Here is a 14659-nt window from a genome sequence, read left to right as displayed (position 1 = left end):
TTATCATGTTGTGTATTCATCACCACTGTCCAGCTTTAGACTATATTCATCACATCAAGAAGGAACCCTGGACCCTTTAAGTGGTCACTGCCTGTTATCCCTTCCCCTATCCCCAGGCAACCATCAGTCTGCTTTCTGACTGGATTTGCCTGTTGTGAATATTTTACATAAATGAAATCATATAATATGTGGTCTTTTGTGTCTGGATTCTTTCACTTAGCATAATGTTTTCATTATATTGTAGTTTGTAGCAGTACTTCTTTCTTTCAAAATGTATACCACATTTTGTCTATTTATCAGTTAATGGGTTGTTGTCCTCGTGAACAATGGGACATTTGTGAACAAGTGTTTGTTTCATTGCCTGTTTTTAATTCTCCTGGGTATCTACCTATGAGCAGATTTGTTGGGTCATATGATCACCCTGTGATGAACTTATGAGGAATTGCCAGACTTCTTTTTACAGCAGCTGCACCATTTCGCGTTTCCATTAGAAATACTCGAGGATTCCAAGTCTCTACCACTTTAGTAGTACTTGTCACTTTCCCATTTTTAAATTATGACCATCCTAGTGGGTGTGAAGTGATATCTTCTGATGTTTTTACATTCACCTAATGACTAATGACACCAAGTGTCTTTTTGTGTACTTGTTGGCCAGTTGTTTGTGTTGTCTTTGGAGAAATCTCTGTTCAAGTCCTTTGCCTATTTTTATGTTGGACTGTTTGACTTTTTGTGCTTGCGTTGTAAGAGTTCTTTATATTCTCAGTAATAGACCCTCATTAGATACATTATTTTGAAATATTACATAGGCTGTCTTTTCACTTTCTTGATAGCACCCTTGAGTGCACAAAAGTTTTGAATTTTGAAGTCCAGTATGTCTATTTCTTTCTTTTGTTGCTTGTGTTTTTGGTATCATATCTGAGAAAGCATTCCCAACTCTAAGGTCTTAAAGATTTATCCCATCATTTTTTCTAGAGTTTTAACTCATATATATATTTAGATCTTTGATTCATTTGCAATTATGTTATCTTTATAATAAAGTCATTTTATTTTGAAAACTGTATTTGGAATAAACTCATATAGCTAGTTAAAATCTTCCATATAACAGTGAAAGAGTTAAAAGATGTCCAATTATACATCTGAAGATTTATGTTCAGGTCTCATTTCTGCTACCTATAAACGACATGGCCTTTTAGGGAAAAAATTAGCCTGCGTTAGATACCTCATGTGTAAACTGTAGCTGTGCATACTCACATTGGTTTTCTCCCAGAATTGTTTTTGAGTCAAATGAGTTAATGAATGTGAATTTTAATAAAATGGTGTTAAACACATGTAAAATACCTGATACAGTCTTATTCTATGTCAGTCTTTGCAACTTTAAGCTAAATAATTGTATTTTTTTTTTGCTTACGAATATTCATAGGAAACAAAATCCAATTCACTGGAAACTGGCTAATGTAGAAAATTATTCCCGTATGAGACTTAAATTGGTACCAAACTATAACTTCAAAACCCATGAGGAAGCTAGTGCTTTGAGAGATAATCTAGGTGAGTTGCAATGGCTATGTATTTGTGGAAGATAATAAGGGTGTTGATGGGGTTGGTTGTTGTTTTTATTGTTTTAAAATTATTTACTCATGAAGGAAGGGTGACATTTTAGAATTGATATTTAAACTTTTGTATATGTTAAATGTTGTTACCTTTGGCCTAAACCTACTTTGGCCTTCTGTTTCAATTAGTTGTAATTTTTCAAACAACATCATTTAAAACTATAAAATTATACTGTCATTCATGTGAAACGTGTTGTGTCTAATATTCATTATGGTACAGTGAGACAAGGGTCCTTTCCCCTTCGTTCTGCTTACCAAGACTGAGATGGATGTTAGGTATATCTACAATTCTTAGTGACTCTAGGCCTTTCTTTTACAGTGTGTTCTTACAGAACTCGGGATACTTAGTAACTTAGGGGAGCCAGTGTCTTTTTCTAGGAAAAAGTGCTTTAAAATACATAGCCTAGCAGTGATTTGAAGCAGATTTGAAAGAATTTCCATAATTCTTTAGGAAGCCATCTTTTTCTAACCATCTGACTTGGTGTTTCTCCCTTTTTTGAAGAGAGGTCTGTAAAAACCCCAAAATATTGATTGGGAAGAGTCATATGTGTATACTAAATTGTAGTTACAATATATAGCCACCTGTGTCCCAGTGGACATTGTGTTCTCTTGGGTTCAGTGACTAAGTTACAGGTGAAGTTAGTACCAGCTTTTAATTTTTTTAAAGTTGCACTGATATGTTGGTCAGTAGAATTGATGGCATAAAATCAAGAAAACTAAGTACCCTCTTTATCATGTAACACATTATCGTGTAGTTAACAGTCAGAACTTACAAAAGAGCTATAATGTGATTTTTACTTGGTGTTTAATGAATATTGTGTTTTTAAACAGGTGTCCAACACTCACAGCCTTCTAGTGATTCATTGCTTTTGGAAGTAGTGAAACAAGTAAAAGTTAGTGATATGGAAGAAGATAAGTTAGACCTTTCTGAAGAGGAAATAACAGCCAGAGTAAATAGGTATGTATATGTACTTGAAAGAAATTATTTTGTTCTGACGTATGTGATTGTCAATTTGAGGAAGATACTTGCTTAAAAATATTTGCTTAAAAACATTTCCAGGGTTTAACAGTTAATGCTATTATCAGCTGTTAGGAGTGTATCAGTGTTAACCGAGATTATTGAGGAAGGCTTCTTAGAACTGGCATAACTTGAAGCTGGACCTTAAATTTAGAAAGTATTTGATTTGAATGATAATAAGACTATAACATCACATTTATGATATATAGATAAGGCTATGTTTAGATGGAAAGTGCAACATAAAATATAACTCTTAACCAAAAGGTAGAAATTATAAAGATAAAAGCAGAAATTCATGAAAAAGAAAAACAAACAAAAAAAGAAATCTAAAGCTTGTTAATACAAAAACAGATAACAAAACAATAAACCTGTAGCTGGACTGGTTAGGAGAGAAAGAAAAACAACATAAATTACCAGTGGTAGGAATGAAAGAGAAGATAATGCTACAAATACTAAAATTATCAAAAAGAAATACTAACAATAACTTTATGCCAGTAAATTTGAGAACTTACATGAAATGGATAAATTCTTAAAAGTTACAAATGACCAAATCTTACTCAGGAAGAAATATATAATTTGAATAGCCTTAGATATATGAGATCTGTCCAGAAAGTATCTAGCCATGTAGTATGGAAAATACAGTCATTATTTAAGAAGGTAGATATAAGATACAAAAGACATTGTATGTGGGACAATAACACCTCAGTGCCCTTCAAAGTAGACACCTTGGGACCTCACATAGTTCTCCCAAACTCCATCAGCTGCCTTGTTGTATTTTTTGGAATCTCATCGATGACTTGAAATTTCTTCTCTTTCAGAGGTGATTTTAGTTTGGGGAAAAGCCAGAAGTCACAGAGTGCCAAATCTGGGCTGTAGGGGGACTGAGTTACCTGGGTGATTTGGTGTTTCTCCATGTGAGAAGAAACTGCATGTGAGACATGATGCATGAACCCTCCTGTTGTCATGATGAAACTACCAATCACCAATTGTCTATAGCTGTGGTCTTCTAAATCATCTAAACTCATCTGAGTTTCCATGGAGGAATATTCAAACTTAATGCCAAATTTGATGCAGATTTGTTGCTCTGCTTAGTTGTTTTGAATGTGTTGGCCACGCAGTCCACACGCTCACTCAATGGCATCTACTGCCCCCACTGACTAGGACAGTGAGGTTGTCAACACATTCCAGTCCACTCTCCTTGGCTGCTGAGGAGGTTACATCGGTGTCTTGCACACCGTTCTTGTTACATTAACAATGGTTGGACTTTTTCTGGACAGACTTCATATGTCTAACTTTGGATTTGTAGTTTAAAAACTTCCTCTAAGCAAATATATTTTCATTTCCTCATCTCTCCTTATGCTAATATTTATAAATTTATTCTAATATTTATGCTAATATCATAAATATTAGAACTTTATATATTTTAAACCCAACAATACAGTTTTGTATTATTATACATAATTGTCTTTAAATCATTAAGAGAAGAAAAGAGAAAACTAAATAACTATGTTTTTTAAATTTGCCTACATGATTATCATACTTCTACACTTTATTTCTGTATATACATTCAGATTGTCATCTGGTATCATTTCTTTTCAGCCTGAAGGACTTCATTTAGTATTTCTTGTAAGGAAGCTCTGATAACTACAAATTCTCTCAGTCTATGTTATCTCTGAAAGGGTTTATTTTGCCTTCATTTTTGGCTGCTTTTTAAAGAATTGAGAGAGAGATTTTTTGAAAATCGAGAGTCACATAACAAAATTTACTATTTTAACACTTAGATTATTAACAATCTTAGGTCCCTTATTTCTCCATTTCATCATAGTAAATACTGGAATTTCACTGTTTAAGAAAACATTTGTGGTTTTTAATTTTTTTGGTTTATCTTAAAGTTTATCTTAAGGATAAAATTTATCTTAAAGGTTGCAATATTTCAGGTATGTAAAGACTCCTCATGAAAATCCACTGGAAACAAAATTAGATTTAGTCATTGCTTTCCTGGAAATGAGACAGATGTGAAATATCTAGGACCAGCGAGCAGGTAGCTTGAAGGGTGTACTTGAATATTCTGTGAGTGGTAGGAGTCCCCATAGTTCTATACTCGGCAGTAAAAAGTCACTTCCCCAGTTACACCCTTCAATAAATATAAGTTATGTCAGTCATCCAAGTCAAGATGACTTCACTTTAAGTAAGGTATGGGATGAGCAGTGCACAGCACTGTCCCCTTTCTTGTCAGGGGCCACTAAGATGGTGATGCTCTATGATGCAGTTTGATTTGCTCTTGAAAAGTCTCATTTTACAGTTTAAGAATTAATCATAATTAGTACTTCTAATAACACTTTATGAAGCCACTAATAAAGCAGTCCTTCATTTACAAATTCATGTATTCCCTGGATCAGTTCATGTCTCCTAAATGTAACTAAATGGCGTGACCAGTATTGCTGCATGTTTGAAAGGACCTTTGCCAGTATTGTTAAAGATTCACTGTATTTTGTTTTTTGAAACGGAGTTATTGGGTAATAAGGATATTTGGGCAATATTTAAGTAATTTAATGTACAGTGGAATATGTTTTTTATATAATTTAAATATTCTGTTGGATATTTTATAGACATGAGATTTATATTTGAATATGATATATTCTTTTCCATTTACACAAAATACATTGTTAGGTGTTTGGTTGGTTTTTGTTTTACAGTGATGAGAAGAAAGAACAGGATCAAAAAGAAAAATTGGTGTTGTCAGTAGATTGTGAACTCATTACAATAATTGACATAATTCCTGGCAGATTAGAAATTACTACTCAACACATTTCCTTCTGTGATGGCAGCATTGAAAAAGAAGATGGTGAGGAGTTCTGGGGGAATAATTTCTGTTGTTCAGTAGTTCAGTATCCAGTTTATCAATCATTATTATGAAAAAAAAACAGTAAGGTAGATCTGTGGAATTATAACGTGTCATGTAGAAGGAGAAATGGAAAGTCAGTGTGGGATTAAGTTTGTATTTAACAGTGTATTGAAGGAATGCTTTTTTAATTATCAGTGTTTTCAAAAGATTTGGTTGAGGGGATTGCTTAAATTTAAGTTATATAATGCAGTCTTAATTTTATTTGAATGTCCACTTATTCTTGTAGGCTTCTAATCCTTTACCTGAAAATAAAAAGGTGCTTAAATCTAAGATGTCAGCATAGAGAAAAATGTTTCCATGATATAATATTCAGGATTACTCTTTATTCCAATGGAAAGGAAATAGAGTAGCTATAGAATTTTTAAATAGTTTTAAGAGAAACAATTTAAACTTCCAATAAATTTAACAGATGGATTTTTGATATAGAAATTGTATTTCTTTTTCCTAAGTGCTACTTTTGTCAGTAACTAGGAGGTATTTTCTGCATAGCATGAGTAACTTTACAGGGTACCATAGTCACAAGATTTCTTCTTTTTTAAGGAGTAGGCTTTGATTTCAAATGGCCTCATTCTCAAGTTCGGGAGATTCACCTGCGGCGTTACAACTTAAGAAGGTCAGCCCTTGAGATTTTCCATGTTGACCAGTCCAACTACTTTCTCAATTTCAAAAAAGAGGTATGTGACACATGACCTTTCTGGGAGCCCCAAAGTATTGGCTTGAGATTATTTTCCAGTTAGTGAGCTATAATGAAATTTTGGATTCTATTCTTTTATCAAGTCAGAATATTACAGGAAAAAGTAGATACAGGGTTGGGCAAAAGTAGATTTTCAGTTCCTATGGAAAATAATACATAATAATATAATAATAAACTTTGTTTTTTGTACTTACAATTGTAAACCTACTTTTTTTCCTCACCCTATACTTGGAGGCTAAGCAGTATATGAATTTTTTTGGAATTTATGTTTGAATGTTTAGAGAGTGCTTGTTTTCAGTTATTATATATGGACAGGTAGAATATTGAGTGTTAGCCATTAGGTACCTCACAGTATCCAATTGTGAAATAATATGCAATATATATGTAAAACAATTGGATTTATGAGATTAGGTTGGGTTCACTTCAACAATCATAGGGCATGTATTTCATCTGGAGTACAGTGTAAGTGGTTAATAGATTACCACTGAAATGAAAGCAGGTTCCTGGGTCTAAGTATTAGCTCCACCATTAGCTGTGTAACCTTCGGTATGTTATTTGCGTGCCATACTTCCTTCCCTCTGCCATTCACTTGTAGTCACACTTGCATCCGTCACATTCTGACATCTGTCTCTACTTTGCTTAGCGCTCTCTCCTTTTTGCAGGCATTTCCCCTACTAAAATTTTGTTCAAGTCTGTATTAGCATCTCAGATGACCTGGATTAGCCAGAAACTATATTCCTGTTCTTTTGTGGGATTGAGGATTATTCAGATGACTTGATTCGGACATTTAAAGAGCATTTTTTTTTTTACAAAAGAATACTTTTTTACTATTAAAAATCAATTGTCTGCCCTGACTGGTGTGGCTCAGTGGATTGAGTACTGGTCTGTGGCAAAGGGTTGCTGGTTCAATTCCCAGTCAGCGCACATGCCTGGGTTGCAGGCCAGCTCCCCCATAGGGTGCATGAGAGGCAACCACATACTGATGTTTCTCTCCTATTCTTCCTCTTCCTCTCTCTCTAAAAATAAATAAATAAAATCTTTAAAAATTAATTTTACCTTATAGGAAAAACAAAGCATGTGTTTATTAGAAAGCTATGTCATCTAATTAGACCAAGTGTGTTCCTATTGAATACTGTACATTTGTATAATTTTACAGTTTTAAAGCACAGTTGTATATAGTATCTAATCTTCGTAACAGCCTTCAGATTAGATACAGAAAATTTCTTTGTTCTTTTTTTATAGATGAAGACACTAAAGTTCAAAGACGAATTTTACTACTTTACATTTGTATAGCCCTGAATAATTTACAAGTCTATTAAGAGTAGAGATTATTATGCTTAATGTATAAGTGAGACTCAGTAAATTAATTGATTTGCCAAGATGATTAGTAAATGACAACTAAATTTGCAGTAGACTTGAATTAGTTTTCTGATTCGATGTCTGATGATCATCCCATTATACATTATAACTTTCTCAAAAAATACATGTATTGACTTCACTGAGCCTAGTATCATAGAGAAGTTAAAACCATAATTCTCTATTTATTTCAGATGTCCAGTGGAGGCAAATCCATAGAGAGAGAAAATTGGTGTTTGTCAGGGGATGGGAGAGAGTGGGAATTGGGGAGCCATAGTGAGTAAAGTAGCCCTGGGGCGGATGAAAAGGTTTCAGAGTTAAGATAATGTTGATGGTTGCACAGCTCAGAATACACAGAAAAGCCCACTGAATTTTGTATACTTAAATGGTGAATTTTATGGTATGGGAAATATCTCAATATAATAAAACTATTATAAAAGCTGTAATCCTAGTTTGTCTTGATCAATTTTTAAACTATGAAATGCTGTTTTTTATAGGTTAGAAACAAAGTATATAGCAGGCTGTTGTCGTTTCACTCTCCAAATAGTTATGGAACCAGATCACCACAGGAGTTATTCAAAGCATCAGGATTAACACAGGTAGGAGATTTTAACAGTCACTTTGCTGGTGTTCATTTTATATCTCAGAGTTTTGCTTGAAGATAAAACTTTCTGATTATTGCAACTGCTTTCTTCCAGTCAGATTGATATTTTTAATTACCTTTGAATCTTTGTTTCCCTCATACATATAGTGCCCATCTTCCATTTCCCATGTCATTCAGTTTATGGGCATGTCTTACGAATTCCTCTTTCCCACTAATTTTCTCTTTTTAAAAAATAATGTGAGTTTTATCTTAATAATAAAAATAACCCATGCACAAGGTCAAAAATGGGAAAATACAAAAGATATCATGGAAAAAAGGGTTTTAAAAAAAGGGTCATTTCTTCTCACAGCCAAAGCTAACTGATGCTCTTGTGTGTTTTACCCTCACTTGTACCCCAACAGGTTTTTAATTTGTACAAGGAAAGGCCATTGCTTTCCGGAACTGTTAGTAGTTTCCTAATTAGGTTCTTCAGCCTTGGCTTTCTCCTTCCTCCTGCGTATGCAGTAATCTATTTTCTAAATTTAGTTTTTCAATTACAGTTGACATTCAGTATTATATAAGTTTCAGATGTACAGCAGAGTGCTTAAACAATTATGTAATTTACAGTGATTCCTCCCATTAATTCTAGTACCAACCTGGTACTGTACAGAATTATTACCCTATTATTGACTGTATTCTCTATGCTATACATTAATCATAATCTGAAGAGTTGTTCTTGTTCAAAAAGCCATCAGCAGTTCTTTTCTATTGCTTATGGAATAAGCTCTATTTAATAAAATACATTCCCTGTTTTCTGCCGAATAAACTTTATTCATTAAAGTACTGATTCTTTGACACTCAAGAATAATTATAATAGGGCTTTTAATAAAATCTATGTACGCAATTTCTCACCATTTCCCATTAAGTACATCTCTTGCTTAAGGTAAACAATATACTTAAATTTGAATGTTAAATTGTCAGCAAAATTCTCTAGCATATCCACACTGTGTAATTAGCAGGTTATATACAAGAAGGTGATTAAAAGAAAAAAATTTCTGTCTTTCTTTAGAAAATTTCATATATTTGTAGCAAAATCTTTCCACCATTGCTCTGTAAAAGATGATATTTATATGAAATTTATAGATCATTTTAGTAAACTAAGATACTGGTTTTTTAAATATGTGCACTTAGGAAAATTCCATTTAAAAATAAAATCATCAAAGTTGGATGGTCCTCCTAGACTTAAATTTTAAGATAGCCAATAAAATATTTCATTGAAGTTAAGTATTCATATGAAGATCTTTTAGAATGTAGCATAAAATTTTTGTGGAAGTTTCTGTTCCTTTACTAGAGACCAGTTTTTAAAAGGAAATGAATTTAGGAATAGCACATTGATTTTATGTTGCTGTTAAGCTTGTTTAAAGCCCATTCCTTTTATCAGAAAGATCATAAAGATTATGTAATCTTTAAAGATGATAAAGATTGGTAATCAGTAATAGTTACTGGTTTCTAAGAGAGATGGATTAATTTTGTTTTTCTTTTTCTGTGTCTTCCAGAAGTGGGTGAATAGAGAGATATCAAATTTCGACTACCTCATCCAAATAAATACAATGGCAGGGCGAACCTATAATGACCTTGCACAGTATCCTGTGGTAAGTTTCATACACCTCTCATAAATATGTAATTGCCTTCCATTTGTAGAATATATAAAAATATATGCACATGATAGTTATTTTTATTTTTAAACGGATATAAAATTTGTTTTTGCCTTTCTATGTATTTTCTTTTTTTTAAACACATTTTGTTTTGTTTTTTTAAGATTTTATTTGTTTATTTATTTATCTTTAGAGGGGAAGGAGAGAGGGAGAGAAACATCAATGTATGGTTGCCTTTCATGTGTCCCCTGCTGGGAACTGGCCTGCAGGGAACCGGCCTGCAACCCAGGCATGTGCCCTGACTGGGAATCGAACCGCGATCCTCTGGTTCACAGGCTTGTGCTCAATCCACTGAGCTACACCAGCCAGGGCTGCCTTTCTATACATTTTCTACCCCACTATTTTCAAAAAGAAATATACACATGAAAAATAATCTAAAAATAAAGGTTTTTTTCTTTTGCTTCATTGAAAATATTTCATTGGAATTATGGGAAATGATGCTTCTCTGGTTATTGAAATAATGATAAATAAACACTTGTAACAGAAAAATATTTTTAAAGACTTTCTTTTTTGTCTTTAGATAAGCATTTGATATTATTTAGGAAGGGAGATAGTAGCTTCTGTAGGAAGGGATGTCTAAATTGTATATTGTGTGTTTTAGTTTCCCTGGATTTTGCAAGACTATACTTCAGAAGAGTTGGACTTGAATAACCCATCTGTTTTTCGAGATCTTTCCAAACCTATTGGGGTAGTTAATGATAAAAATGCCAAAGCTGTGCGAGAAAAGTAAGAGTCTTTGATCATTTTGAAAGATCTTTTGCTTGTTTGAATTTGTGTTGTTTTCTGTGGCCAAGTATTAACTCTATTTAAATACACAACTACTTTTGATAATCAGTCTGATAATTTCTTCACTAAGTTTTCTTGAAAATATAAAAGTTGTCCTTTATATGTCCTAACTATAGTCTATTTCCCTTCTTTGCCAAATTTAAATTAATATTGCTTAGAATTTCTCTTTACTTTGCAATAAGTATGTGCAAAAAGATAGTAAGTTCTTGAAATTTTTCTGCCCAATTATTGTAGACTTAACCTGTAATCTAACATGTAAATATCGATCTAAGATAATATTTTAGTAGATATAAAATCAATAGTACTAACCTGTTATTCACAGGTAAAATGAATGAAGAACAGTGGAATGTATGGAAATTTTAAGTATCATTTTGATAAGGAAAAGTTTTATAGTTCTGTATACTTACAATGTACCCTGTGAATCTGTCATAATTTGTTTTTTTCAAAGCCAAGTGTTGACAAATAATAGTTTTCATTCCCCCTTTTCTCCAAGTGAACTTGCAGATGACTTATCAGTTATCACTTCCAATAATAAGGACAAAGAACTGTTTTGTCACTACACTCACCTGTAGATTTATTTGGGGGTAGATTGTACATTAATCTTTGTTCTTCTTTTTTCTTTTCTTTTCTTTCTTTTTTTTTTTTTACAAATCCTCCCTGGGACTTCCTGTAGTGTTTAATATTTGATTTTATTTACTACTGGAATTTGGCTGTGTGTGTATTACCTTACCACTATTAGTCAGACATTTTTTTCTGACAATAATAAATTAAAAGTTTATTTTTTTAAATTGAATTTATTGGGGTGACATTGGTTCACAACATGGTACAGATTTCCAGTGTTGGCAAAACATCATCCACATCCTGTATTGTGTGCCCATCGCCCCCAGCAAAGTCTCGTTTTGTCCCCATTTATTCCCCCTTTGACCACTTCTGGTAACCCCACACCCCTTTTCTTTCTGGCTTTCACCACTGTTGTCTTTATCATTGTGTTATATATATGTGTGATTCTTTTACTTAATCCTTTCACCTTCTTTCATCCAGCCCTTCAGCCCCCTTCCTCTAACAGCTGTTAGTCTGTTCCATGTACCCATGTCTCTGTTCCTATTTTGTTTGTCAGTTTCTTTTGTTCAATATATTCTACGTGTGAGATCATGTTTGTTAACTGGCTAAAAGTTTTTTTATTTTTAACACTGTCACAAGTAATACTTATTATATAATCATTTGTTGATAATCAAAGATACAGGTTGTTTTAAATTTCAATAATGTATTTTTTACATGGGTACAGATGACTTTGACCTGAAAACTATTTTATTCTTCCAAATATTAAGGATTTCTATATAAAAGAAATTGACTTCAGCTTGAGGAACTGATTAGTATTTTGGTCTAGAAATGTCAGTGTTTATTGTTTCAAAAATGTTCATTCATGTTCAAATCTTATACCCACTAATTCAGATGTTACCATTCAAACCACTATTTAAAACAGCCATACCTCTAAGTGTTAGCGATAATACTTGCAGAATCACTGTATGATTGAGCCCTTCTTTCTGTCCACTGTTTCCTTCCTTCATCTTTTACCTTTAGATTATCAGGAGTTCATTTCCACAATTCTTGACTCATTCACCATGTTTTTTTCTGTTAACTTGGCCACAGTAGAATCTCTAATTATTACATTGCTAACAACAGCAAAAATAATATAAACAACCTAAATATTTGAAAGTAAAAAATAGTTATATATTTTAATATGTCTATACATGTACCTGTTACAAATAGCACATATTATTAAAAATAAGTTAGTCATTTGGAAAGATGTTTTATAGAAGACAATAAATGATAAGTTGAAACAGTATATTATGTATAGCACTTTTATGTTAAAATATAGATGTGTATTAATTTATACATTAAAGATTGACTAATATTCACCAAAATGTTAATGTAATAACTGACTTAAAATTTTTTCTCATTTTTTTTGGTTCTCTGTGTTTTCTAATTTATAGTCAACATGTATAATATTATTATATAATACAAACCTGTTCTAGAATTCAGTATTACTGATATTTTGTTTTTCAGGAACAAAGTATTATTGAATAATTTTTTTTCATTTATTTGCATAGTGTGATGTTACAGATACATTAATCATGAAACGTATTAATAAGGACTTCTTAAAAACTATGTTCAGTAATGCAATACAAACTTTTCTCTTCCTGATTTAATTTTACTATTGTGGTTACCAAACTTTAGTTTCTTTTTTTAGATATGAAAATTTTGAGGATCCCATGGGAACTATTGATAAATTTCATTATGGTACTCACTATTCAAATTCTGCTGGAGTTATGCATTATCTTATTCGTGTAGAACCATTCACTACTCTCCACATCCAGCTTCAAAGTGGAAGGTATGTTTTGGATAAATATACTGTTTTCTTAAGAATATATGTTAGTGTTTAAAACTTTTTGCCTTCATGTCATGTACTGTATCACAGAGCCATATTTTTTTATTTTCCTTTGTTAGGTTTTGAAAGCCTCTAGATAAACAGCCAAACTAGTTTGAGGGTAGGTCAAAGTGACTTACACAAATGAATTTTTTTAGAGATTTTATTTATTAAATTTAGAGAGAGGGGAAGGGAGGGAGAAAGAGAAGGAGAGAAACATGAATATGAGAGAGAAACATGGATCTGTTGCTTTTCCTAGGTTCCCCAACTGGGGACTGAACCCACAACCCAGGCATGTGCCAGGACTGAGAATTGAACTGGCGACCTTTCACTTTGCTGGGAGATGCCCTACCAACTGAGCCACACCAGTCAGAGCCACAAATGATTTTAAGGAGAATTTCTTTTTACTGTTACCCAGTGTACCTTTGTGATTCGTACTGGTTTTAGCAACTCACCATAGACTTAAAGTTAGAACTGATTTAGAGCTAGATCTAAGACATCTACCGGAGATTCATATCTAACCAATGCCTATGTAGTCTTCCTAAAAATATTTATTAATCAAAAGGAATAAAAAGGAGGAGGAATTAAGGCTTTTATACTAGGCCTACCAGCTTGAAGAGATCTGTGATGTCATTATATATCTGTCAGTATTAAAACTTTCCTGTAACAGATTTTCCTAATGATCCTAAAGAAATGTTTGTTTATGAATCCACCATTTCTCAGTGTGTCCTGTAGATAGTTCTCTACTGATTCATGTTTAGTCTTCATGTTGGCTTATTCTTTAACATTACCATTTGCCTTTCCTACACAATTAAGAGCTATAGAAACATTGCCTCTTCTACTGTCTTTGTATATGACTTTATATTTTATTTATTTTTTATCCTCACCCACAGATATGCTTACTGATTACAGAGAGAAGGGAAAGGTTGGGGAGGGAGAGGGAGAGAAACATCAGTCAGTTGCCTTTCGTATGTGCCCCAACCAAGACTGAACCTACAACCAAGACTGAACCCTATAGTCAGGGTATGTGCCCTGACTGGGAACCAAACCTGTGACCCTTCAGTTTATGGGACAGTGCTCCAACCAACTGAGCCACGCTGGCCCGGGCTACATGTAGTTTTGCTCTCTCAAAATTAGCACGGATCTCTTATTCCTGATTTTAGAACATTAAGTTGGTTTCCAAGAAGAGACTCTGTCCTCAAGATCACTATACATCTCCAAATGTTATATTTACCATGACAGCAAGTAATTTCCCCTCTACCAAAGTATAACTGGGTTTTTTCAGCTTTTAATGATTTTATGAATAAATTATTTTTAGTGCTTGAAAGATAGATTCAGTTTGTGTTTCACAGAATATTAAGAAAGTGAAAAGACAGCCCATTCAGTGGGAGAAAATATTTGCAAATTGTGTATCTGATAAAGGGACTTGTAACTAGAATATATAAAAAACCCTTACAACACAATAATAAAAGGACAAATGACCAAATTAACTACTGGACACACAGGATCTGAAGAGACATTTTGCCAAAGAAGATCTACAAATGTCCAATAAACGTGAAAAGAAGCA

The 14659-nt window shown here is 33.0% G+C and overlaps 1 protein-coding gene across 3 annotated transcripts in view; it reads left to right on the top strand.

Moving 5' to 3' along the window:
- NBEAL1 (neurobeachin like 1) overlaps window positions 1-14659 on the top strand; it is a 161527-nt gene that overhangs the window by 106243 nt on the left and 40625 nt on the right. For all 3 annotated transcript variants that reach the window (XM_037043568.1, XM_037043566.1, XM_037043567.1), the window contains 8 exons: window positions 1421-1545; window positions 2439-2565; window positions 5322-5470; window positions 6071-6204; window positions 8078-8179; window positions 9720-9815; window positions 10480-10604; window positions 12916-13056. In XM_037043568.1, the coding sequence (XP_036899463.1) occupies window positions 1421-1545; window positions 2439-2565; window positions 5322-5470; window positions 6071-6204; window positions 8078-8179; window positions 9720-9815; window positions 10480-10604; window positions 12916-13056 (999 nt within the window). The remainder of the gene's footprint in view (window positions 1-1420; window positions 1546-2438; window positions 2566-5321; window positions 5471-6070; window positions 6205-8077; window positions 8180-9719; window positions 9816-10479; window positions 10605-12915; window positions 13057-14659) is intronic.

The sequence above is a fragment of the Sturnira hondurensis genome, unplaced genomic scaffold (assembly GCF_014824575.4).
Source record: "Sturnira hondurensis isolate 20B ecotype Veracruz unplaced genomic scaffold, ASM1482457v3 Scaffold0004136, whole genome shotgun sequence".
In the NCBI taxonomy this organism is placed as follows: domain Eukaryota; kingdom Metazoa; phylum Chordata; class Mammalia; order Chiroptera; family Phyllostomidae; genus Sturnira; species Sturnira hondurensis.
Note: the sequence above shows the minus strand (reverse complement) of the source record. Positions and strands in the feature narration are given on the sequence as shown.